This window comes from Podarcis raffonei, chromosome 3 (genome assembly GCF_027172205.1).
Source record: "Podarcis raffonei isolate rPodRaf1 chromosome 3, rPodRaf1.pri, whole genome shotgun sequence".
In the NCBI taxonomy this organism is placed as follows: domain Eukaryota; kingdom Metazoa; phylum Chordata; class Lepidosauria; order Squamata; family Lacertidae; genus Podarcis; species Podarcis raffonei.
In genome coordinates, this window is record NC_070604.1 from 35,473,243 (window position 1) to 35,501,149 (window position 27,907).

General features: G+C 42.6%; 1 protein-coding gene across 38 annotated transcripts in view; it reads right to left on the reverse strand.

Moving 5' to 3' along the window:
• Nucleotides 1–27,907, reverse strand: part of DST (dystonin) — a 304,267-nt gene that overhangs the window by 198,975 nt on the left and 77,385 nt on the right. For 23 of the 38 annotated variants that reach the window (XM_053381110.1, XM_053381108.1, XM_053381102.1 and 20 more), the window contains 4 exons: nt 21,510–21,571; nt 7,360–7,449; nt 6,784–6,882; nt 1,787–1,864 (listed from right to left, as the gene is read on the reverse strand). In XM_053381110.1, coding sequence (XP_053237085.1) covers nt 1,787–1,864; nt 6,784–6,882; nt 7,360–7,449; nt 21,510–21,571 — 329 coding nt within the window. The remainder of the gene's footprint in view (nt 1–1,786; nt 1,865–6,783; nt 6,883–7,359; nt 7,450–21,509; nt 21,572–27,907) is intronic. The other 15 variants (XM_053381103.1, XM_053381100.1, XM_053381116.1 and 12 more) reach the window with 2 other exon arrangements.

The following is a 27,907-nucleotide window of genomic DNA, read 5'->3' on the forward strand; positions in this document are numbered from 1 at the left end:
CAAACATGTGGGTTCCTGGAAAGAAGATTGTGGCCTCTTCACTCCTCCTCCAGTCCTGCTGCTGCTGTACTGTTATGAGTTAAGGCTCAGGCATCCCCATACTCGGCCCTCCAGATGTTTTGGGACTACAACTCCCATCATCCCTAGCTAACAGGACCAGTGGTCAGGGATGATGGGAATTGTAGTCCCAAAACAGCTGGCGGGCCAAGTCTGGGGATGCTTTAGTTAAGCCGTGGTTTGACTTAGTAGTACATCAAACCCTGGCTTGTGGTTTATCTTGCTCTAGAGAAATCACAAGCTGAAACCAAAGTTTTCTAGGGTAGGTTTCAGGAACCTTTGGTCCTCCAGATGTTGCTACGATGCCCATCATCCCTTCTCCATGAGCTAAGACTGTTGGGGCTGATTAGAGTTGAAGTTCAGTAACATCTGGGGGGCTACAGGTTCCTCACGACTTTTCTAAGATTCATAGCAGAGTGGCAGCAGCAAAACCAGAGGAAAAAGCACATTTGGAGCAGGTAACCAACAAATTGTGTATCCAATTTTTTGCAGCCAAAATAAGATCAGATGCTAGCTAGGGGTTGATGGGTCAGTTTATAGCCAGCGTGTGTCAATTAATGCATGTATTCATTCATAAATCCATTCTATCTCAATTCTACATTAATTTGCAGATTTTAAAAAATACTGCATGAAAATTTACTGAAACATTAAATATTATTTTTTCACAAATTACAGATTCATAAAAGTAATTTATTTTAAAATATGTTTTTTATTTACATTTTTGGTGCATTTTTTGAGCTGAGAGCCGCAGAATAAAACTTACAATGAAAAATCAAAGCAACAACTCCATTCTGATGCACACATTAGTTTGGGAGATGCCAATCAGGTCAGCTCACATTATTTTGCCAATAATGAATTCCTCAAGCCTCCCTAGATGTAGCCCTAACACGTAAGAATGCAGCTGCTTAAATCTTCTATATCACAAATGCAGGGCCCAGGTCATAACTGTTTCTATTACTGGAAGCAGTCCCTATTGCTGGCCCACTTATTCCATCTGGTTTTGACCTTCATCGGTCCCCATCAGAGCTGCCAGAGCACAGGTAGTGATGGGTTGCAATGGGGAAAGATGTGGATGAAATGAATACATAGCAAGACTCGTCTGTAGGCTGTGTTCTAGCACAAATGGTGCAATCCACTGGGAACAATGCATGGACATGTCTCATCTTTCTGCCTCGAGATCTGATGGGCACAAGTATGCTAAATCAATCAGAATGCTGGTGTACTGATATACTTTCTCTCTCCCCCCCCAGGGGACATGCAATTCAGGAACATTAGCAGCTTTGATTTTCTTGTGCTTCGGCAAAGGGGGCAAAATTGGAAAGCCAGGTGAGTGTATCTGTTGACTTGGAGAGATGAATACTGTAGTTCATGAGATTTATTTTTTTTAAAGATATATACTCTTCTATTTCTTAGGATCTGCCAATGAGTGTATCAAATCAACCCCACTTCTCTGGTTCAGTCCAAATAACATGGCTAAGAAATCTTCTTTTTTTTAATCAACAAACAGCATAAAAATACAAACTGTAATTTTTCCTTTGTCAATAATTAGTATGTTTCCATAGAAAGGGCCCACAAGGGTAATCTAGTCCAACCCCCTGCAATGCAGGAATCTTTTTACCCAACATGAGGCACAAACCCACTACGCTGAGATTAATAGCCTCATGCTCTACCGACTGAGCTATCCCACCTTTCTAACTTTTAACTAGGTTAGTTAATTGTGGTATCTTACCTGCCGTCTTTTCAAATAATCAAGTGCAATTTGTACATTCTGCAGTCTGTGAAAACGCATCCGACCTTTCTCTCTGGGCTAAAAACAGAAAATGAAGACTGTGAGGCTTTCTATACAACAAATGTGTCTTAGAAGGCAAATTAATGCTCCTTTAGAATGATCGACATTTTTAAAAAGTTCTAAAACATTCACATCAGAATATTAGGGGGGTATGTGAAAAAGTTTATTTAAAACCTAATGACTCTGGAGAAAACCACACTGCTTTAAATGTTAAAGAGGCCCTGTCTTCACCCCTGTGGTCTCTTTTTGTTCATTTGGACACAACACAGTAGGCTGTACTGTAGTACCCATATGTGAACATCTCATCAGCACAAGGATTTCCACTTGCGCAATTGAACATTCTAATCCCTTCTTCATTGCATCCCTCTAAATCTGATCACCCAACCCTATGGAGCATACTTGGGGATGTTGCGGGATGCATGTGGAGGGTTATTTATTTAGAAGATAACATCACAATGCTACCGTAAAACTTACCTTGTGGAGCAGGTGTGATCTACTTTTGGGCACAGTTTAGCTGAAGTGAAGCACTGTAAAGGCCCCTTAATGACAACAGGAGAGTTAAACTTCTTTCCCATGGAAATCAGTGGTCCTTAACAATGCTTCACTTGGGCTGGAGTCATGCCTTCTATCAGCTGTTAAAAAGCACAAATTAGGATCCAGATGACCCCACCATCCACATTCTCACCAGTGTTCTTTGACAAGGTTTTAGAACATGAGTAACTAACTTCCAGTTGTTGCTGTGCTGTACTACAACTCCTATCATCCCAGACCACTTGATGCACTGGCTCAGGCTGATGGGAGTTGGGAGCCCAGCAATAACTGGAGGGATAAAAGCTAGCCCTAAAGGCTAGTATCAGAATATAGCAAGTGATTTCAACTGTAACATACATCTCTGGATCACACCCTTTTGTGAGCAATTGTCCAAATGCTTCTGCTATGACATCACTGAAATGAATGGAGTTTAAAGGAACAGTAGTGCTTGCTAGGATGCACCAGGAATGTAGCAAGGGGCACGTTCTTGCTTAAAAGAGTGCATTTTACTAAGCACCAGTAGAATATACCATGTATTTTATTTGCAATGCATCCTATTATTTATTTTTCCTCTACGTAACGTACAGAGTAAAGCCTAAGAATCATTTCACACATTATGCAGAATTTGATCCAATGCAGCTGACAAGTGTACCAGTTTGATCTGTGAACACAGGTTTTGCCACATTCACATTTTGCATTTTTAGGTGTACAACTTAAAACATACATGATGTGTGAAGTGGTCCACAGGGTCAGTTTTTAGGAAATATTCATGCAAAAAAAATGTTGCATCAGAACTAGAAAAGCATATCAATTTTTCAAGAAAGGTATACAATCTGCATACTGTCTATATTAGCAGCAAGTACACACTGGAGTAAGTTCTTTAAAAATGATCCCCATCCTTTTTTCTCTTTTCCAGTAGAATTTCAAGGGTTATTTCAGAAAATTACAACCAATTCCTTAGAAATGCTTACAAAACGCAACATGCATGGATAAAGATACACAAGTTACCAAGGAAAACAAATTATATATAGCAGATTGATGATAATATGGCATAAGGCAAGCAGTTAGTGTAAAATCACAAAGAGGAAGAATTACACCAGAAAAGGCATCATTCGCTAGCTATCAAGGAACAGCTATGGGGTGGAGGAAAGTAAACATTTATGTGACTGTATAATCCAAAAATAAATAAATAATAATAATGCCCTTCTTCCTGACTTTAGATTTTCCACAAACCTTTGCAGTAATGGACTGAAGCATGCTACACCACAGCAACATCTACAGCTCAGCAATGAGTATTTCCTCAGCCAAGAAAACAAGGACTTATCTGCATATATGACTGCAAGAGCCCTCAAGCTGCTTTCTACCCAAGGCAATAACAAGCTCCTCTCCCTGCTACTGAGCACTGGCAGTTGCTCCCCAATACCCACAGCCCAAGAGGACCAGCTATTTGCTTCTCATGGGCTTTCAGAAAGACCAAGAACCAATCAGTCCTTCTTTTCATGGAGCTTTGGGCTCTGTCCTATGGCTCTGGGTATTGAGAGCCATTCCCCCATAAGCCACAGCCCAGTAAATGGTCTGGAGACACACATACGCTGTTGATAAAACCAAGCAAAAAGGAAAAAAAGACGGAAGACCAATGATAAGCCAACAGCAACCCTCATCTCTAGGGAGTCTCTTGTTTGTAGTCAATAGCGGACAGCAGAGTAGGGCAGCAGAGAGGAGTGAGGTGAGATTGGCACAGTGAAAATGTACTATGCTCTATGCCATCCTTGCCACTACCTGCCCCTACTCATCCACCTCCCAGCAAGCAGCAGTGAGGCAAACAACCAGAGGTCACATAAATCATAGAATTCCACCATGCTGTCCACTACTGCTGATGGTACATGTTTAGTCAGAGAGTTGCAGTGAAGCTTGCATTTCACTGCTGTTACGGGTCTGCCTGGGGCTTGAATCTGGGGCAGATCCAGGCTTGAGGAGCCCCTAAGCAAAAGTTTACTTTGTGGGGGATGTCCTTCTCTTGGGAGCTGCTCTGGGGCAAATCTGGGGGTGACAGGCAGCAACTGCATGCCAAGCAGTGCTCCAAGGAGCATGGACATATGGGTTAAGGTGCCGTTTTAACTTCCCACGTAAAGGTGTTTTAGAAGGGCATTGTGGGAAATGAAAATGAATACACCCAGACATGTGGTGCTCCTCTTAAAAATGTTTAAAGGGAAGGGGTGTTAAAGGCATCAGCAATGGACCCTGGCAACTGCCCAATGATACCAAGTGCTGAGGCAGGCCCTAGATTTGCCCAAGCCCCCAAATTTCAGTGCCGTCATGGCACTGGTGGAAGGCAACTACACAACTGCAAATTTTCATGGACTTGGTGCTCATGTTATACCAGAAGTGCAGAAGCTGCTTCAATGCAGTTTGTTCTCACATAATGAGAGATACCCTGGGCCACATGGGAAAAGCTCACAGTTCCTCCCCATAGTGATTTTACCTCTACTTCCAGAAGCAGAAGCATTAAAAAGGAACTCCTGCACCACTGGCATAGTAAAGAGTTTGAGACCTGGCTGCCCAGCAGAAGGCATAAACCAACTGAAATGACATTCTATCGCTCATGTTCTGGACTTTACATTAACTGAGCATTGTAGCTGGAGAGCCGTAACATCTGTAAGGCACAAGCGTGCATAACTCCATTGATTCCTGTGGCTTGGAGCCTATGTATCCCTTTTGCAAATCGAAGGTTTTCAATCAAGTGGGAAATTCCACTGGCAAGTTTTCACCAATACCCCCTCCCCCTGCAGCCCTCCCTCCCTCCCTCCCACTACTCTGGAGTATCAGGGTACACAAGGAGTTGCAGGTGAGGGATCAGTAACTGTTGCCCCCACCCAGCCCCGTCTGTTCTGCTGCCAGGATCATCCAATGAATAGAATTCTGTTCATAAGACACTCTCATCAGCAGAAGAAAACTCAGCATCCAAGCCTATCAACCAAATCATTATGTGGTTGGCATTATGTGGTGCTATCCAAAAGTATTCATCCTGGGGACGTAGAAAGTGAAGCACTGCCAAAGGCAGCATTCCTTACAACAAGCTATTCTGGAGTAGTTTCTTCAAGGATGCTGCCCAAATGTGCCTTTTTAAAGTATGAGAATTAAACTTCGTTGAGTTCAATGCGACTTAGCCTCAGGTAAGCATAGGATTGCAGCCTTAAGTGCTAATGAATGGAACGCGCGCGCGCACGCACGCACACACACACACACACACACACACACAGAATTTGGGAAATGGTTTGAATGCAGAATATAAAATAGCCAAATAAATAAATCTAAGCTTTTCAGAAAGTGAAAGAACAAAGGTATTTCCTTTGTAATATCTTAACGCATAATAAAGCCAGGGTGGTTTTGAGATTTTTTTCCCCGGACCCTTGGTATATACCCAATGGTTTCATAGGTATGGAACATGGGCAACACATATCTGTGCATCTAGGAACAGAAGTGACCTTGACTTTGGTATAATAATTTTTAAAAAGCCAGTTTCTTGTAAAAATGACGCAACCACTTTGGGACAAATCAATACTTAGTGCATTGCCGTACTGTTTATAAGTAGATTATTTCGCATCTGGAAGACAAAAGGCATCATTAAAAATGCTACCTCAGCTTTTGCTGCTATAAAAAATAAATCCTGTGAAAAGGGAACATATTTACTTAGTGAAGCATCATTTAGCTATCTTTCAGCTATTTCTATACTACATCTATTTGGGAAAAGTTATTACATATTCAGCCAATGAGTTAAGCAATCCACAAAACCAACTGAACTCCTCTGGACTAATTGCATTTGATCACATTCCCCCCTTGATGTATTTCGCTCTCTTTGTTTCCTCCCCTTCTATTGGTTGTCTCCCCAACTACTGACAATTTTATTGAAAGCTCCTTGGGACATGGAACATTTATTGTTCCAGCTTCAAAGGGCTGCAGATCAGGTTGCCAGTCATGTAACACAACCACGTTGCCATACACAATTATGAATTGCTTCACTAAATGTGTGGCATCGTTCGAGCCTCTTTAAGAGCGTTTAGCTGCATAGTTGTAGCATAAATGATTATCGCTGCAAGGAAAGAAACAAAATACGTTAAATTGCTGCCATTTTGAGTCGGACTGATAAAAAAGGAAAATCCGCCAGCAGCAGCAAAAGGCTTTCTGTTAACTTTTGCAATCATTTCAGAGGGTCCTGATGGATTGCCCAAAATCATTAGCACTGCCAGTATTATTCTACATTAGACACATTCCCCACAATTCCAGTTTCCCAATCAATTCTTTCTAATAAAACTACTGCACAGCACCAAACTAACAAGTTACTTCCAAGTTAGCAGTCACCACTCTTCAAATACTACATTAGTAGAGTTATGGGGGTCGGCACCTACCCCCTTATCCTCATCCTCCTCATCCTCATGCTGTTCATACGTGCATGCTTCTGTTGAACTCACCAACCGTAAGGTCTTCAAAAAATCTCGCTCCCTTGGCTAATGAATATAACAGACAGGAGACAGGACAGCAAAGACAGACCACAAATGAAGAGTAGAATATGAACAGAAGAATATAATGAAGGGAACAAGTGCCGAGCAAGGGAAGTAATGCTCACGACAAAAGGAAATAATGACACCAGAAGGAAGTGTTAGACAATTACAGGTGGGAACGTTCCGCCCCCATTATTACTTGCAGATTGCGGTATAAAAATGAGAAATAATATTTAGCATCCAACATTTGCCAGATTACTTTTATTAAACGTGAAGATAGAAAAGGGCATAATAAGAAGTCTTACAATAGCAAACAATATTGCTAAGCTATTCAGAACTGTTCAGTAGGCAGTTCTGAAACTTGCTCTTAGTTCCCCCAGTTATGCAAACAATGAATTAAGAGAGAAACCCCAACAGCAAAGGTCAGTTGAATCTGCAACCGCATTGAGGCCTAAGGCTGTTGAAAAAGATTTGAAAGCTTACCAGGGTGTCTCCTGAAAGAACTTCTAAAAGAGAAATCAAGTTATGTCCATCTCTCAGGTCTTCATAGAGGTCATTCACATGCTTGCGGACCTAGAGGAGAAAAATGAAATACAGGAGTTAAGATGCTGTTTCTTTCAAGCAGAGGTGCAGCCGAAACCTATGCATATTTACTTCAAAGCAAGTTCCATCGAGTTAAATAGGGCTTATGCCCTGATAAGAATACATCAAAGATTGCAGCCTCAGGCTTAGCCACCTCTGTCTCAGGTGCTGCAATGGGAAGGGCAGAGAATTTCTGAACCCTAATCCTGACAATCCACTGCTATTTCCCACACTGGGGCTTCTGCCACTGCTTGTCACTGCAGCAATGAGGTCAGCAGCACTCCCACTGGGCTCTATGGTGGCACTCATGCCATGATGCTTTGCTCTGAGAAAAGGCCTTGTCTTGGAGCAAGGCATTCTGGGTAAGGCAACCTTGAAGAGCGCCTTTTTGTTTTGCCTCACCAAACGAGTTCAAAGTTTAACTGGAGCAAATTGTGAAACTTTAAAATCTAAAAGCCTAATTACTACTCTCCAACTTCAAAATGTATCTGTTGCCAGTATGGCAAAGTAGCTCTGTAGCCTCAACTGCAATGTCTCACTCTAGAAGGGACCTGTGTTTCAGAGGCTCCTTCCTCAAAATGAGGCATTGTTACATGGAGAATCTCAGCACATGTGCGCAGGAAGAGGAAGAGAAGGAAGAAGAGGAGGAGGTCAGTGCATGTGGGTGATGCACGGGGATGTGATGGTGGCTTTGTTTCAGCCAGCAGTATATCTTGCACTGGCCCTGAGAGTGATAAATTAATAAGGCTGTTCAGCAGAGTGCATAAATGCTTAGTGAGATCAACCCCAGTCCACGGGGGGGGGGGGTTAGCAGAAGTACAGTGGTACCTAGGGTTACAAGATGAGAACAGAAATCACGCAGCGGCGGCGGGAGGCCCCATTAGCTAAAGTGGTACCTTAGGTTAAGAATAGTTTCAGGTTAAGAACGGACCTCCAGAACGAATTAAGTTCTTAGCCCGAGGTACTACTGCATCTCCCCATCACCCCCCATAATCTGGCAATTTATTCAACAAAGACTTTAAGAGTAAGAAAATGAAAGGCTATGGGAGAAAACACATACAGAGAGAGAGAGAGAGAGAGAGAGAGAGAGAGAGAGAGAGAGAAAATCAATGATTTTTTCTGGGGGGGACGCAGAGGTGTGCATACCCCTAAACATTTTTTGAATCTAAGTTTGCCCTCATTGAGGAGCAGTATTTCAATATGAGTAGGAAAATGAGAGTACCTCTAAACATTTTTTAAGAAACAAAAGAACTGTATATAATGCCCAAAATGGCCATGTTGACCAGGGCTGATGGAAACTGAAGTCTAAAACATCTGGAGGACACTGGTTGGGGGAAGGCTGGTCTAATTCAGTGGGAACCACATCCTTGAAACATGGCCCTGTAAATCATCCAACACACACGGTCCATTTAACGCAACATGCATCAGTAACCAGTGTACCGCAGAAGTGAAACCCATACATGAATCTGGTTGAATAATGATTATTATATAAACAGTAGCTCTGAATATTCTGATTTGTGGTATCTAAAATAAATAGCTCTATACTTCGTAGGTGGTGTGGAAACGTATATTTAAAAAATTGCCTAAATTGCTACTCACTGCATTCCCATTAAAAGGGGACATCTGCCAGCAAATGCCTTAATTATTAAAATGTGTGCACATTAATAGATATATGTATGTTGAAAGTAGGGAGGACCCTCCAAAGCAGCTGCTCAAATCTGCCAAGATGTGGTTTTGTACTGCATATTTGGAATGGAAGGGGAGATTCTCAAGTGTGCGTTTCCAAAAATAGAGAGAGCGAACCATCTCCCAAGACAGCTTGGAAGCACACCACCTCTGCACAAAGGTGTGTTCTTTTAATGATTATGTGAGGTTGTAAACGATGTTACAAACCGAGTTAGCATTTTAACAGGGAATAATAGTATCAGAAGTACATTATGATTGTGTTGATAATAAATCAGAACAAGCTCCCTAATTACCCCTGACAATAATTTCTACAGCTCCCTCAACCACCGGGCTCTTACAGTAAATGCAAATTAGTATTATTTAATTTCTTGTCCTTCTTTTTACGTTTATTGTGGGTTCCTGGAGAATCTGTGTTTCAAAGGAACTGCCCCCCAAAATACCTGTGTTAAATTAAAAGGGAATGAAGGAGCATCACAGAGCTGGCATGCTGTCTATGTTTGCTGCGTAGGTTAACTGACAGAGGCAGTTTTGGCTGGGGTCATCTATATTTTGGAGCCAAGGGGTTGTCTGTATACTGATACCACCCATCAATCTCTCTCTCTCTCATTTTCATCTGATCCTAAGGGTGCAGTGGAAACCCTGAACCATTATCAGGAGACTGTGAAAAGGAAAACACACTGAAATTTAATCCAGACAAAGCGTAAGTACTATTGGTTGGGGAAACTGCAGATTGGGCTTAGAGTTACAGATTATGTTGAATTAAAATGTTGTGAATAACATTTAAAACCAATTTATTATAAGCCAGCAAGCTAAAATATGTTTTCTATTTGCATTTTTTTACTAAAAAAAATTGAGGAGTGGGATATCTTAAATTAACTGTGACAACCCCTTGGCAATTTGAATCTCATTGAATAATGATTACTCCTGATAATAACCTAATGAATATGCAGTATCTATCCACCCAAACCAAACAGCTACCAATTTTGATAATTTCCTACAAAGCAATCTTATTTTCCAGATAATTATACTGTGCATACTGAAGCATTATCAAGTATAGTTTGGAATTGTTTGTCTAATTGCCCTAATAGTTTACAGTTTGGAGTTGGAGCTGTTTATTTGTTCAGGTAACTATGTGATGCGGGGGGGGGGGGGTTTGATATAAAAGTCTTAGCAGTATTCTCCAAGTGTGTCTTTTGGCTTCTAAATTGTCAGAATTCAAAGAGGGTTGTGAAAAGATGATGTTTTAGATGCTGCACTCCAAGCAATAATTGAAGGCCAAAGTAACAAAGATGTTTATCAATAGGAGCTGTTTTTTTTAAATAATCAATACCCAAAGACAAGTGCAAGTCTAGTCCAGGCTCTCGGCAGACAGCTAAAAGGGGGAGGGGGCATATCAAGTGTGCAAATCAAAGAAGCAGTATACATTATAGACCAGGGGTCAGCAAACTTTTTCAGCAGGGGGCCGGTCCACTGTCCCTCAGACCTTGTGGGGGGCCGGGCTATATTTTGAAAAATAATAATGAACGAATTCCTATGCCCCACAATTAACCTATAGATGCATTTTAAATAAAAGCACACATTCTACTCATGTAAAAGCACGCTGATTCCCAGACCATCCGTGGGCCAGATTGAGATGGCGACTGGGCCGGATCCAGCCCCCGGGCCTTAGTTTGTGTACCCATGTTATAGACCTATGTGGAGGAGGGACCAGTTTGTAAAACTGCTCCCTCTACACAACCCCACATCAGGTCACAAGCCTGTTTGCAGCCCCACACACTGCCATGGATGATCCAGACCACTGAAAACAGAAAGACCACCAGGAAAGACCAATCACAGTAAAGTCAGGCCCCAGGAAGTTGGTCCTAGCAGCTGCCCAGGTTCTGTGACCTCCCTGAGGCCCATTCATGTTGGATGTCAAAACCACAAAATGAAAAGCCCACTCAGCATGCACTCACTTTCAAACTGAGATGTCAAGGACAAATCTATCAAATCTAAAAGTGGGCAGGCTACACAACAGAAAAGGTGTGCGTGCTAGAAATGGAGCTAAAGGGCTGGGGGAAAAGAGCCAAAATATACCAAGTACACTTTGCCCATTTGCAAATGAGTAAAGTCAAAGCATATTTGCATATTTGGAATGTGGGTCTTCCCTCGCAATTAATGATGCCTCACCCCCTCTGTGGCTTTCCTCTCTGGCAATTTCCTGGGCAAGAAAAGATTGGCAATCCTTTGCTTTCTCTCATACTTCAGATAAATTCCTCTCTTGGTTTTCTCTTCAAGTTTTCCAAAATGTGAACAGAAGTTTTCTTGCCACCCAAATACAGATGAATAATTTGGTTTTAAAGGCGACTAAATCGATAATGCGTATTCATATGCTAATGCCTATTGGACGCATATGTGCAAAAATACTTGATTGCTGCTTCTTAACGTTTCGTTTCAGACTCAGCATGCATACTGATTTGAACTGGAAGGCAAAGCAAGCTTGGCAACTAAGCTGCCAGTGAAATCCCTGGGATCTCCAGGGCAGGCTGCGGGAATTTGTTAGATCCTCCACGATTTACTGTGAGAATCTGGGAACTAAGCTATGTGCTGCCTCAGGCAGGCAGACTTGGGCAACATTCATAGCACAGCTGGGTGTGGGAGGCTTGGCAGCTTAGCTGGAACAAGAATGCCAGCCAGCCTTGGGGAAGGGGAGAAGAGAGAGACTGTCATTTAATTCCATAACTGGAGGAAAGGCAAAAAGAGTGTTTGCCAAGATTAAAGCAGAAGCATTTAACCAGCTAAAATGGTACATAATACAATAATGGCAATTCACAGAATTGGGTGAGTTCACTAAGCAAGAAATAGTTTTTGAGCATACTGGGGGGTGTTTCTTCTCCCTTCCCCACCCATCTTTTCCACCGAGTAAATTAGATGTAGATTGATCAATTACATTTATATACCATCTTTTCTGACACGGGTGGCGCTGTGGGTTAAACCACAGAGCTTAGGACTTGCCGATCAGAAGGTCGGCGGTTCGAATCCCCGGGACGGGGTGAGCTCCCATTGCTCGGTCCCTGCTCCTGCCAACCTAGCAGTTCAAAAGCATGTCAAAGTGCAAGTAGATAAATAGGTACCGCTCTGGCGGGAAGGTAAACGGCGTTTCCGTGCGCTGCTCTGGTTTGCCTGAAGCGGCTTAGTCATGCTGACCGCATGACCCGGAAGCTGTACGCCGGCTCCCTCGGCCAATAAAGCAAGATGAGCCACAACCCCAGAGTCGTCTGTGACTGGACCTAATGGTCAGGGGTCCCTTTACCTTTACCATCTTTTCTACAAGGAGCTCATGGTGGAATACATGTTTCTCTGCGCCTCTCTCCACTGTTTCATCTCAATGACTCTATGATGTAGGCTAGGCTGACAGAGGGTGCCTGGCCCAAGGCAGTAGTAGTAACAACAACAACAACAACAACAACAGCAACAACAACCCAAGGTAACCCAGTGAACTTCACGGCTAAGTGGGGATTTTAACTCTGGTGTCCTAGGACCTAACCAAACACTTTAACCACTACACCATACTACAGTGGTACCTCGGGTTACAGATGCTTCAGGTTACAGATGCTTCAGGTTACAGACTCTGCTAACCCAGAAATAGTACCTTGGGTTAAGAACTTTGCTTCAGCATGAGAACAGAAATTGCGTGGCAGCAGCAGGAGGCCCCATTAGCTAAAGTGGTACCTCAGGTTAAGAACAGTTTCAGTTTAAGAACGGACCTCCAGAATGAATTAAGTTCTTAACCCGAGGTACCACTGTATTTGTTTCAAATACTTCACACCTAGTTTACCCTACACAACATTTTATAAAAAATAATCTGGATTTAGTGTGATATACCAATTGAAAAACAAAGCAACACCGCCACCCGGAATGCCATCATTCCTATATTTTTCACCTCTAAATAATCTTGCTCCCAATGTCCACTTTGCACACTGTAAATATAGACTCTGCCTGCCCATGTGCTTATATGGCTCCTGGCATGCTTCTGTCTGTTCACTGACCTCACTATTCTTCTGCCTTGGCCAGTTTCAATGACACTTGAGCTGACCACAGCATAACTGAGATTTCTAAAAAAAGAAGAAACATCTGAATGCGGTTGATGCAGGTGCCGTATACACACAGGCATTTGTGTGAAGACCAAAAATGGTCCAAGAGACCTGGGCCGAGTACTGGAGAGGTCTGTTGGCGGCTCCTCGGAGAGATAATGATTGCCTGGCCTGCCCCGTCTCCTATTTCCAGGAAAGCAATGGCTTGAATTGCTGGCTTATAAGCAGTATTCATTGGAGATCCCTGGTATACCTCAGGAGTTCTCAAAAATTCCTCAATGGTAAAGCTGGTAATGCACAAACCAAGAACACACCCCAGAACCCTTTGCAATGTCAAGGAATTCCATGGTCAACATGCAGAGCGCCCCAAAAGGCAAAGCCATTTAGAAAAGTCTCCCTAAAATAGAAAGTGCTTATATGATCAGTTTACATATATGAATGCATGTAAGCATGTACATGCATGCATCTTATGCACCAGTTATCAGCAGGATTCTGATTATTATTTCTATAGCGCCAACCAGGACAATATCCTTTCTCAACTGACTGTAAGTGGCTCTGCCTTTACAGAAGTTATGCTGAAGGAGTATGAAAATCTTTTACATCTATTTTGTCACTAGATAAAATTCTGTTGAGGAGTAAGAAGTGTCCCTATAGCATAGAAGCTGTGTCGCTCCAGATGTTGCTGGACTCCAAATCCATCATCCCTGACCACTGGACCACTGCTTCCAACATCTGGAAAGCCATAGAGTTCCCTCTTATAGGAATGAGGACTGTCCCTCTCTTCTCTTTCACAGATTTTATAATGTGGGGTGTCAACATTTTCCGGACTTTGATTGTCAGTAAGCACTGGAAATGGAAAAGAGAGCCTGAGTGCATTATTAATATATACCCATAGGAGAGGGATCGCACATGATAAGGAAAACACAGCAACTCCTCCCCTGTTTTCTTCTTTCTATAACATATCCTTCTGGTTGCCAGATAAATACTAACTTGTAGCTCCAGCTGGTGTGTGCCTATACACATGAAAGGCTTCCCAAAGCACCTTTTAGCTTCCATTTTAATTGAGTGATACCACATCTGAGGTCCCTGCTGTGTTCTGTTGCTATCTAAGACCCGAGGCAAGCACAAGCCACAGCAGGAGGGCACATGGTCGTGTCCTCCCTGTCTTGGCAGTGTTTCCTTTGATCCTTTCTGAAACTCTCAATATATGTTGCCTCTTGGAGGGATGCTGCTGCATTTTAAAACATTGCATATTTTTATTCAGATTTGTCTTCTTGTTTGCAAGGTAAATCTGACTCCTCCTACCCCAAAGAAAATTTGCATCCGAGTTAAGCTGCTAAGCGACTCCTATGGCAACATACCCAAACTGTGCATGGTTCCCCAAGTATTACATTGTTAGTCCATGTAATAGCAGCTACATGATACAAGGACCTTTGTGCAGATGGCGCTATTCCCTCACTCTTGTTCAGTCTTGTCAAAAGCAGTTAGGTGCTAAAACAGGCATCAATTCTGTTTCTCAACAAAAGAGGCAGAAAAGTTGGGAAGCTGAACACAATGAGGCAGTTCTTTTTTCACAGTATCTTTTAAAATCTATTCACTTTCTTTTTCTTTTTCTTGTCAACTTCTTCCAGAGTAGAAAAAAATGGCAACCAGCACTGTGCAGAGAGGAATGTCTATATGAGAATAGAGGAGCTACACACAGACCTCCCACCCCACAAAGGCCTGTTTGTCCTGTGTTGCAGATGGGAATCTCACCATGAAGGTGTCATGGACTTTGAAGACGCTCCAACTCAGGACAGAAGGGAGAAACGTGCTAAGAGGAGGGCACATTTGGCAAACCTTCACCTTGACCCATTCCCACACGGAAACCTATGCCCTCACAGTGGAAGGTCGTGTGGATCCAGAATTGGCCTCCACAGTCACTTACAAACTCACTGTTAAGACCCTGTTCATGAAAGACAATCTTACTTGGCTACAAGTGATCATAGAGGAGGAGGAGGAGGAGGAGGAAGAAGAAGAAGCAGCAGCAGCAGCAGCAGCAGCTGCCCAGTGGCAAGATTAAATTCTGCCCATCATATGTAGGACTACAGCCCCTGGTTTAAGTTAATAATATCTATTGCTACCTCAAAGATGTTTGACAAATGTTCTCTAAATGATTCCTACAAATTCAGTTGCTTTGAAATTACATTGTAGTAGAAAGTTCCCGATTGTAAGGATCTTTCAACAACAATATATTTTAAACCACCTTTCAACCATAGTTCCCGAATAAAACTTATTTGGCATTTGCATATCACCCAGATCATAGTTAGTGCTGACAGTTCAATGCTCTTCCTTCTTACTGACCTCTAAAACCTGTCACTGTGCTGTCTGAAATTATAATTCCATTTCACTTGTTTACTTGGGTTTGTCACTTCCAGTAACACTCCCTTTGCCCCCTCCTCAACCATCACAAACACTCTTCTGTCATGCTATATAAAGTATCCATGAAGGAATTATGTGGTGTTTATCACCATACATCTGAGTTTGCAGCACAGACCTTTTCATGTTTTGTACTACATCCCCCAGGTGACACATTAAGTGCAAAATCATCTGCATTATTTCCAAGCATGCTGACAGCACTGTTTATTTCTTTTGTACATATTTTGGCACAATAGTCCAAAGTCTCATGCATTCCTTTTCCTTTCTGTAGATGAGATGGAGTAGTTCCATTGGTGCCTAATGATTAAATAACCATGGGCTTACATTCACTCCCATCTCCAAGGATATTTTATTAAATATTTTATTTAACAGAATCATAATCATCTTATACACAGTGCATACAACCTCATTTCAACCAATAATAATAATTTCTAGCTAGCACAGATGTGTGCCTTAACTGCCTGTATATTTCATAAATGCCCCCCAATTCCCTTAGTCATGCATAATTAGCGTACTGAATAGCTGAAGACATCAGCAACTGTAGGGAATGTGATACCATCATCGGGTTCAAAGGCAGGCTTGTGGAACTGATTTTACTGCTCTGAAACGGTCTTATTCCAAAATGCTAGAAATGAGTAGATAAATAAATAAATCCAGAATGCACATTAAAAAGGCTTTCATGTTTTATTCTGGCTTCAGGCACACACAATAATTAAGATTGGAACAGGTTTTTAAAAAACAACAACCAAAAACCTCGCCACAGAAAAGAGCACACTGATTAAAGGAATGCTAGAAGCATAAAATAGCTAAGTCAAAAAGAGCCCCCAAGTGTCATTTCCACTCTCTGTACCAGGCCTCCTAGAAGTAATACAGCTTGCAATCAAATGAATGGAGATGGAAGCCTCAGAGTATAGGGGAGAATTTTGGTGTAGGGAAAAGCTGCTGGTGTGCCTGCCCCCCCCCCCCGGCTTTTATTTTATTTATTTTTTTCAAAACACAGGAAGGTGCACTTTGCTTCAGGAAGATAAAACTTCATTTTTTATGATGTGGGGGATTATTTTGAGGCAAAGGCCCAGCTTTTGCCTTACCCCCTTTTAAAGGACTACAGAAGTGCTGAAGAGGCACACTTCTTACTCCTGAAATAACATTTGCAACAACCAAAACCAAGAGAGCCTTTTTAAAATGTCAATAACTGTGTGAGACTGTGGGTTGGATCTGATGTTTCTCTGGCCGGTGTTAGTACACCCCAGATGGCCATGGAATCACACTGGGTCATGACTAACTTTAAGTCCCTTGATTTCAGTAGGTCTACACTGGATATGAGGGACACGGGTGGTGCTGTGAGTTAAACCACAGAGACTAGGGCTTGCCGATCAGAAGGTCGGTGGTTCGAATCCCTGCAATGGGGTGAGCTCCCGTTGCTCGGTCCCAGCTCCTGCCAACCTAGCAGTTCGAAAGCACGAAGTGCAAGAAGATAAAGAGGTACTGCTCCAGCGGGAGGGTAAACAGCGTTTCCGTGCGCTGCTCTAGTTCACTGGAAGCAGCTTAGTCATGCTGGCCACATGACCCGGAAGCTGTACGCTGGCTCCCTCGGCCAGTAAAGCGAGATGAGTGCCGCAACCCCAGAGTCGTCTGCAACTGGACCTAATGTTCAGGGTTCCCTTTACCTTTTTACACTGGTAATGACTGAGTTGGATAAAATCCACAGCCAAGAGAGAATCAGATATAAATACTGGCTTTGAACTCCAACCTGAGTACTGGGAAAACAGCAATGGAGGACAGGTTTTGCCTTGGAAGACTCAGGAAGCAGAACCATAAAGAGACAGCTATCATAACTGGATGTGGATTTTTTTACCTCATTGGACCTTGGGTGAGATCCTGCGACAGAATGCAATGGAAGGAAGGGGGGATGCCAGGTTGAGAAATAACCCTCATATATTTGTGCAGCACGTCCATGAGTGCTGCATGTCAGTTTTAACCTCATGAGGAGTGGTAAAAATATTTCTTATAACATGACAGAATGAAACTGGTAAGTAATCTATTGCATGGTGAGAGAGCTTACTTCATGGTAGTTTGGGCATCTGTATTGATTCATCTCTGGATGACAAGGCTCAAAATAAGCCCAAATAATAGCCTTAAGCTCTGTACTGAAATGTGGGATCAAGGACCCAATTCAGAGGTAACACTGCATGATGCAGCAATGCTTAGGAGATTAGGATGGCTTCCTGGGCTCATGAGCACCTCCCTTTTCCTTCCTCAGTTAGCATTAACTTTGGTATCACTTTACATTTCTGTCGGTGTGTAACCTTAGACTGCTTTGAGGTCTAAGCTACATATTGCATGGGCAATCTGTAACATTGTTGTTGTTGTTTAGTCGTTTAGTCGTGTCCGACTCTTCGTGACCCCATGGACCAGAGCACGCCAGGCACCTCTGTCCTCCACTACCTCCCGCAGTTTGGTCAGACTTATGTTTGTGGCTTCGAGAACACTATCCAACCATCTCATCCTCTGTCGCCCCCTTCTCCTTGTGCCCTCCATCTTTCCCAGCATCAGTGTCTTCTCCAGGGAGTCTTCTCTTCTCATGAGGTGGCCAAAGTACTGGAGCCTCAGCTTCACGATCTGTCCTTCCAGTGAGCACTCAGGGCTGATTTCATTAAGAATGGATGCGTTTGATCTTCTTGCAGTCCATGGGACTCTCAAGAGTCTTCTCCAGCACCATAATTCAAAAGCATCAATTCTTCGGCGATCAGCCTGTAACATTGTTTTTGCTTAAAAGCGGACAGAGAAGGCTTCAAATTTGATTTTAAAAAGCTCGACAGTATTTTGGGGTTGGTGTTTTCTTTAAAAAAAAACAACAGAACTCATCATCTCTTTATGGAAGCTGTACTTTCACGAGTGCTGCTACATATTACTGTTAGAGCAAGCATTGTTAAAGATCAAAACTTCTATACAAATAAAAAAATTGGTGGCTTGTTTACTTGGACACCTTTTTTGTCCTCATATGCAAAAAGTCACAACTGTAACCACAAATTATAAATGAGGGGAAATAATTTGGGGCACTGTATGTGGCATAATAAATACTGGCCAATCTCTACAATTTTCTGCATGTGGGCTAGTATAAGATCCAACCACTCCCCTCAGGATAAATGGCACAGTTCACAATTGAAACGGGGAACAAGCCGATATTTTTTCAAACCCTAATCTGCATACAGCAATATTGTACAGATAACAAGAAACAGCTTGCTGAATAATGTATCAATTAATTTTAAAGCCTTCAGCTGGTTTTAGCTGGTAAAATAACCCTGCATGTTAATGCCTTGAAAGGACAAATAATAAAATATTAATCAAAATTTATGCTAATCAAGTGTTAATTGCAAACAATCCATACCAAAGAGAATGAATTAATATATTAACAATATTAGCCTGCTAAGTTATTAATCCGGAGGAATAATTAATTTACTTTAACATCATTAATTTGAATACTACCAAGGAGGCTAATGGCTGTGCAGCATGTTTTTATATATATATATGGTTTTCTGCCTTACTCATTGACCCACAGTTTTGGGGCATGGAATACTATTTCACCTCTAGAAACCATAAAACGTGAATGGAATCCTTCCAGAGATCATTGCTCTCTAATGCAAGCACACTTGGGCTGCAATCTTACCTCCCCAGTGAAATCAACAGGACTTAATTCTCAGTGGACATGTTGGGACCATGCTATTATGTTGCAATCATCTACATACTTACTGTATATACTCGAGTATAAGCCGACCCGAATATAAGCTGAGGCACCTAATTTTACCAAAAAAACTGGGAAAACTTATTGACTCGAGTACAAGCCGGTTCACCACACCACAAACCTCCTGGTGGGCCGGAGTGCGTGTGTGCGCGCGCACATGTGCACACAGCAGAGGGGGCTTCTCTCTCCCCACCCAGCCCCTCCCGTCCCCCTGCCTACCTAGGGTGCTGTGGAGAGGCAGAGGCTGGTGGCGGCAGGGGTGGAGGAAGAACAAGCAGCCCGAAAGGGCTGCTTTCGCGCTGCTCCTTCCTCCTCCTCCACTGACAACAGCCTCTTATACCCTCACTTGAGTATAAGCCGAGGGGGACTTTTTCAGCATAAAAAATGTCGTGAAAAAGTAAGCTTATACACAAGTATATACGGTACCTGGGAGTAAGTCCCAATGAACCAAGTATGACTTACTTCTGAGTAGGCATGTATAACATTGCACTGTGAAGGTTGTGTTTTTCTGTTTCCTAAAAATATGTTAGCATGCTACAACAGAAAAGGATATTTGGCTTTATCTAATTCTTACTCTGTGCTTGCTGTTGCTCCACCCCCACCCTCATTACTGTCTTGTTCTCTTATTATAGAGTGAAGACCCTGCATATACTGCTTACACTGTTTGTACTAGGGTCCTCGGAGAACCCTACCAATTATTGTGCCTCAGAAATTCAGGCAGAAACATCTAATATCAACCCACACTCTGCTCCAACAGCTGGGGGTTCCAGGGTAGAGTACCCCAGGCAAGTAAGCAAAGGAAAAGTGGACAAATAATATATATGTGAATAATGTGCACTGTCTGAACCGTATTGCTCTAACACTCTTACTTCCCGTAGTGTGGAGCAGTACCCTCCAGAAACAAGGGAGGCACTTATCCACACACAAAAGTAAGCTTTGTGTTAGCAAAGACCAGGCAAACCACTGCAGCCATTGCAACAGCTGCCTAAAAACCTATGAGCACGTTTTGCTTGAAGAATCACAATTCAGATTTAAGGAACATAATAAGCTGTCATCACACATGGTGTCTACTGCACTGCTCAATGCAGTCTAAGGCTAAGACATCAGCACTGGAGGAGCACTCAGGTGGCGATATCTCTTCTTCTCCCACACTTACTCTTCCCTTTGACTACCTCACACTGTCACGGCCCCGAAACAGGAATCTTTAGATGCAAAGTCTTCATATAAACAGTGGCCCCAATAAGGAAGCATGGTAGCCCCAGAGAGTGCTTCAAATGAAACAGTTCTCTTCTTCTCTGATGTTAAAACAAATCACCTACAACATATCTCATACAGTGGTGCCTCGTGTTACATACTGCTCCCCTTACGAATGCTTTGGGTTACGCACTCCGCTAACCCGGAAGTAGATGCCCCTTGTTGCAAACTTTGCCCCGGGATGTGAGTGGAAGCCGCGCTCCAGCGGCGTAGCAGCAGCAGGAGGCGTCATTAGTGAAAGAGCATCTCATGTTATGAACGGTTTCCGGTTATGAACAGACCTCTGGAACGGATTAAGTTCGTAACTGTAATTTGGTTTAAATTTGATTTACAAACTTAATCCGTTCTGGAAGTCCGTTCTTAAACCAAAGTGTTCTTAAACCAAGGCATGCTTTCCCATAGCAGCGGGGGACTCAATTTACAAATGGAACACACACAACAGGAAGCAGAACATGTTCTTATTCCAAGGCAAAGTTCACAAACCAAAACACCTACTCCTGGGTTTGCAGCGGTCTTAATGCAAGTTGTTCATAAATCGGGCTGTTCTTAAACCAAGGTACCACTGTACTCACACACTTAGGTCTGGAAACCTAAAAATACTTATGAAGAGGTAAATCCTACTAACGAAATCAGTGGGATTTGCTTCCAAGTAAACATGCTTAGGATTGGACCGCTATGGATTAAGACTGTTCATCCATTAGCACCAACAAATAGTTGCGGACACAAAGCATGACTGTTCTATCATTTAAAGAAAAACAAACAAACAAAGGAAATGTCTATAGGATATTCAGTGGAAAACCATGCCAAGTTTACACTCACAGGATTGCTACGCAGCTACACAGATATTATGATCCCATTAAGCATGCTTGTGAACTGACCTTCATAAGGTGCTGGTTTATCCATTTTGTGAATGTTTTCTTTTGTACTTTGTCCCGCTCATCTGAGGAGGGAAAAAAAAGATTGCATTAATTCTAAAAATAGTACTTACTAAGGTCTGGGAGTGTTATGTTAAAAAATTTCACACTACTTGAAAAGATAAGGTGACGATTCAATTAATCATCGCACGCTGGTTTGAAACATCTGTTACAACAAACTATAAGAGAGCCACTTACAAAGTCGAACAGGAGAGAGGAGGTGAAATTAAGAACCAAAAATGCTGAAAACTAATTTAAACAGATTTTTTTAATAAAAAAAAAAGTTGATGAAGAAGAAGAAGAAGAAGAAGAAGAAGAAGAAGAAGAAGAAGAAGAAGAGGAGGAGGAGGAGGAGGAGGAGGAGGAGTTTGGATTTGATATCCCGCTTTATCACTACCCGAAGGAGTCTCAAAGCGGCTAACATTCTCCTTTCCCTTCCTCCCCCACAACAAACACTCTGTGAGGTGAGTGGGGCTGAGAGACTTCAAAGAAGTGTGACTGGCCCAAGGTCACCCAGCAGCTGCAGGTGGAGGAGTGGAGACGCGAACCCGGTTCCCCAGATTACGAGACTACCGCTCTTAATCACTACACCACACTGGCTCAGAAAGTAGGGAGGGGCACAGTTTTCTACAGAGAAGGATGCCAACAAATACACATTCCAGATTATTTATTTCAGGGCTTGTCAACATTCTAAATTCAATATATTGTTGGACTCCAAATCCCATCAACCCTAAGTTGGCATAGTCAATGGTTAGAGATGATGCGGCCTGTAGTTTAACAACATCTGAAGAGTACCACAGTGGCTATCCCTGATTTGTATATTATTCAAATCAAATCAAAATCCATTTATTGTGAGGACCATGCCTGTGCACAAACATCAACACTACAATAGTTAAAAATATTAAAATTCATTACATACTATGCCAACAAAACCTTCTTCCCACAGAATAGAAAAGGAGGGAAAACAAGCAACGAGTTAAACAGACGATGAAGGGGTCTTTACATTGTCGTCCATAAATCTTTCCCTGGCTTTCATGGCCTTCATCACAAAAACCGCTACCACATGTGTAATGCGTGGGTTTGCATCAACTAACAAAAATTTTACTCTATCTTCAGGACTGGTTATAGAGTTGGGTATAATTTGCAGCAATGCGTCTCTAAAGCCCGAGTAAATGGGGCAATAGAGGAGGTAATGTGTAAGATCCTCTTTAATTTTCATAAGGCAAGGACATAAACGATGTTCTACTGGGGTTTTTGTGTATCTACCGGTCAAATAAGCAGTTGGCAATGTTTGGAACCGTGCCATAGTAAAAGCTCTCCGAAGGGTGGGATCAGTGATCTCCACCAAGCACAGATTTTGACTGCTTTTACTCGAGGGAACCAGTAGGAAAACCCAGAGTTTTTTATCTTAGTGGAGTCCAAAAAGGCGTCTTTTTCAAAGATCCATTCCCGAACTTTATCAGGGCTCCACAATTTGAGAGTATTAAACTCAGGTAGGTTGTATCTAGATAGAATGTCTAGTAGGTTTTTATGCCAAGTGGTATTATTTTGTAATGATACAAAGGCTTGTTTAGCCAATAAGGTGTTCGGGGCATCTATGAGGTTGGTGAAAAAACGCAGGAATCTTAAGTGGGCCCTGGCAGACACAGAGGGTAATCCTACTTCCACTCTTAGGAAAGCTGCCGGAGTGCTCTGAGGGAGGCCTAGAATTCTTCTGAGATAAAAATTTTGGAAGATTTCAAGCCGTTCTAACAGCTTCTGATTGATTTGTATATTATTAAAATAATGTCTATCCTTTTCTATCACTTCGGATGCTCAAGGCGGCAAACAACATAAACAATAAAATACAAAAATAGTAAAAAGACCCAAACTTCCCACCTCCCCCAAAAAACATTGTTGAGATACTTTTGCAACACTGCCAGCTTGCAACCATCAACAAAATGGTCTTAGCCATATGCTGAAACGGGCTTGGTAATCCGCCTTGGTGCCCTACAGATGAGGTGCGGCGACTGAATGGAACACGGCTGTTGGGAGAAGTATGGGAGACTGCGGTCAAAAAAGGAAAAAGACTATTAGTGAAGGCTGGTATTGCTTTTTTGCATATATTAGCAGGACTGATTGGTTGCATCTACTGTCATATGCCAATGGAACATTATGGTGAGGACTTATAATCTGAAAAAAGAGGACATTAGAAAAGAGTCAATATTTTATATTGCCATTTGTTGTGCAGTTCTGGGGGGGTGTGTGAATTTGTCTGATATGCATGTCCATGTTTCAAAAATGAAAAAATGCATAATTCTTTTAAAAGTCCAATCTCACATACCCATCTAACAAACCAACAGAGGGTGAACAGACACAAAGCAGGACCTCTGCTAAGGAACAAAATGTGCACGTTCACATAGGGAACAGGGTGGGTCACCTTCACTTAAGGTAACCTCTCCTGAGGCTACTTGTGGCTTAAAGGTAAAGGTACCCCTGCCCGTACGGGCCAGTCGTGTCCGACTCTAGGGTTGTGCGCCCATCTCACTTAAGAGGCTGGGGGCCAGCGCTGTCCGGAGACACTTCCGGGTCACGTGGCCAGTGTGACGAAGCTGCTCTGGCGAGCCAGCACCAGCGCAGCACACGGAAACGCTGTTTACCTTCCCGCTATAAAGCGGTACCTATTTATCTACTTGCACTTAGGAGTGCTTTCGAACTGCTAGGTGGGCAGGAGCTGGGACCGAACGACGGGAGCTCACCCCGCCGCAGGGATTCGAACCGCCGACCATACGATCGACAAGTCCCAGGCACTGAGGTTTTACCCACAGCGCCACCCGCATCCCTTGTGGCTTAGGAGATCAGAAATTGAACTCTGACTACAACTTTGCTTCTCAGCCCAATTAAACACAAATGAAATATTGCAATGATAGTCTCCATCCACCCAGCTCCTGTCAAAAGCTTAGGACATTATACCAAAAACACAAGTGCACAAAACTCTCTAAGCTGCTAATTTTCACCGGTCCAAATTTCACACCTGGTCCCAAGCTCACTTTATTCTTCCATACTGCTCTTTCCTACTTGCTGTCTGTTAAGCAGTGTCCACTCTTTCTTTAGGTGCTTACAGGACACCAGAAGGTTACTTTTCTGGACAGTTTCAGCACTCGGGTCCACTTGCAGCTCTTGCTGCCCCCTCCCTCTAAAACACTGGCTTTCAGTTGGTGGGTTGGGACCCACTACCAGGTCACAGCCTGATCTCAGGTGGGTCACAACAGCAGAATTACTGAAAAACAACTACAGTGGTACCTCGGGTTACATACGCTTCAGGTTACAGACTCCGCTAACCCAGAAATAGTGCTTCAGGTTAAGAACTTTGCTTCAGGGTGAGAACAGAAATCGTGCTCCAGTGGCATGGTAGCAGCAGGAGGCCCCATTAGCTAAAGTGGTGCTTCAGGTTAAGAACAGTTTCAGGTTAAGTACAGACCTCCAGAACGAATTAAGTACTTAACCTGAGGTACCACTGTATATGGTTAAGAAAAGAAAGTGGGTCCCTAAACAAATGTTTGGGCTAAAGGTGTGTCCTGGGATTGAAAGTGGAAGAATACAGCTCCAAAGTGAATGGGATCAGTTGCCACAACAGACAGCCATAACACACCTCCACATATCCCTAAAATACGGAGCAGTTCTGTGAATTTTAATTCTATGCAACTTTGGAAACCAATCAACATCTCCAGTAGGGCTGTCAGGCTGTAACCCAAAGATTCCCCCTCTTCTTTTAAACCTGCTGATCAATTGGGAGAGGAGGCGGTCGTAACCTCCTGCCCTTCTAAATCCTATTATCTTCCTCCTTCAGCTTGCTGTAACAAGCAGGATTTCAGAGCTGGAGTGGACTCTGGGAGGACAAAGGGAGAGGGACAAGTGGGAGCTGCCTCATCTGCTGATTCCCCCTTTCCTGGATTTGCTAACAGAGTAAGACTTAATTGATGCTAACCTTTAAGGTATGCAATGTCTCTCTGGACATAACGAAGACAAAGAAGCAAAGGAGTAGGTTTTTTCCATTTTAATTAAGATGATCACAACACATGTATCAATTATTCCTCATGTACTCTATTTCACAACGTAAGCAAGCACTGCTGTGTTGGGAAAGGCAATGTGCAGGATGGCAGAATAACTCAAGAACGAAGGGAAAGCAAAAGTATTTTTTAAACAGAGCTGAAATGCCTGTGAAAATCAGGTACTGAATTTTTATTTTTGAAACTCCTCCAGGGGGAAAAGGTGGGGTTTTTTAACAGAATATCTGCAAACATTCTCAGTAGTGGTACTATTATTATCTGGTAGAAGCAGCTATTCCCCTCCTCCACTTGGCCCTGGAATTATGCAATGTATGGGTCATTGTGGTGGATAAAAATTGGCAGCTAGGCCGCCAACAAAGGAAGTCTGCTATATTGCCACCGTTGTTGCTTGCTACTGCAGCAAAAACCAAAAGCAAGTGTAAAGAGCCCGTGCTGCTAGCATTTCTAATATTAAGTCCCTTTCTCAATATTTTGTTGGAGAATATCACCAACTTCACACTGGAGAAAAGTCTGTAAAAAAAATCTTCCCATTACACTACCCTCAAACAAAGAAAAGATAAAAGAAGGGCCATTTTCACCCAGTCCTCAAATGTTTTTGATATTAGAGGTCATATTAACATTTGCTGTAAAAATAAACTTTGATTCTTCCATCTTATGCCATTTATTCCAATTTCAGTTTTAATATATGCCTCCGTCTTGAACTTGCTAGGTGCAGATGAGTGATAGGAGGCACCAGCTAGGGAACCCCCAAGGGAAGAAGGACCAGAGCCAGGGGATTGGTAGTGGGACAACAATGAGTGGTCAGAGGGAGAAGAGGAAGTAGACTGGGAGGAGGAGGTATCAGAAGCTGAAGAGGTAACAGGGCTTAGTGAGCAGGAAGCTTCTGTGGCAGAGAGTGGTCCAGAATCAGAGGCAGAAGCGGAGGCTGGAGAGGCCTTGGCAGAGATGGGTGAAGAAGCCAGGGTGTTTCCCCTTCCTGCTGTGACTAGCTCCCCTCCCATTTGGTCTTCCAGAACCAGAAGGGGTATGAAGAGAGTAGAGCAAAGACAGGCAAGACAACAGAGTCTCAGATTGCTTGGGAAGGAACCAGGGGAGGAGGAGACTTAGGGAGCTGAGGGAAAGTGGGGACATTCAGTCTTCACAACTGCCTCATAGGGTCAAGTTCTACCAGGAAGAGTTGATGTGCTCTCTAGGCCTGGCCTCCTGAGCTGTCTTGCTTCTTTGAATAAAGAGTTAATTTCACTGAATTCTTTTTGAGTTATTGATGACCGGCTCCTAGCACCCACTCCTGTAAGCCTCTTACTGCAATTGTGTTCTACTTAGAACAGCACTGCCATGACAACAGTAAAAAGCTAATTGTGATAGTCACAGAATAGATCCACAGAAATAAATGGACTTGAAGTTTTACAGTTTTTTTGTTTAATTTATATACCACCCTTCATCCAAGGATCACCAGGCGTCTTACAATATAACAACACAGAAATACAAAACACAATAACAAACAAAACAAAACACTGCAGCATTTTTTATTTATTAAATAATGTTGGATACCAGCCAAAGACATTATTTTGGGTCTTTGGAGCATGCTAGGACACTTTGGGCTGTAAATCCTAGGCACACACTTATTTAGAGGAAGCTTCACTGAACACAATGGGACTTACTTCCGTGTATGCATGTAAAGGATTGCTCTGTTAACCAAATGTCTACTTACCACCATAATTCCAACTAAAGCCCTACCAGAAAATATTGCCAGAATGCAAAAAGACTGGATCTCATGATATGTAATATCCTTACTTTGGGAGAATACTGGCACTTGGAAGGTAACCATGCATTAACGCTTCACAAATTTACTATGATTACAAGCAGTAAAAGGGAGTAAAGTCAGATGTAGACACATAAAAACCAAGTTGTAAACATATAACTTTGACAGTGTCCAGCACATTCACAAACAACAGGACTAAAGTTCAGAGCCTTTTACAGCAAGTCTTTCAAACCAGAAGCTCTGGAAAACAAAGTAAAAAAACCAACACAACACCTCGGATAACTGAACTAATCCACAAGAAAGCAAAATATGTTTGCAATTCCAAAGACTAGTTTTGCGCATTTTCTTTCCAAAGCAAAACTGGTAAAACAAGCATAAAACATAGCACAGTTTGTACTAACCCGTACAGCACATTAGTTCCACCAATTTTGTATTCCATTCCTGCTTACATCTAGGGGGCTGTCCCATCATTCCAGGGGAGTGAGGTGCTGTTAATTTTCTTAAACTCTTCAACTTCAGGCTATAAACTAGTTTTTCCGTGTGTGTGTGTG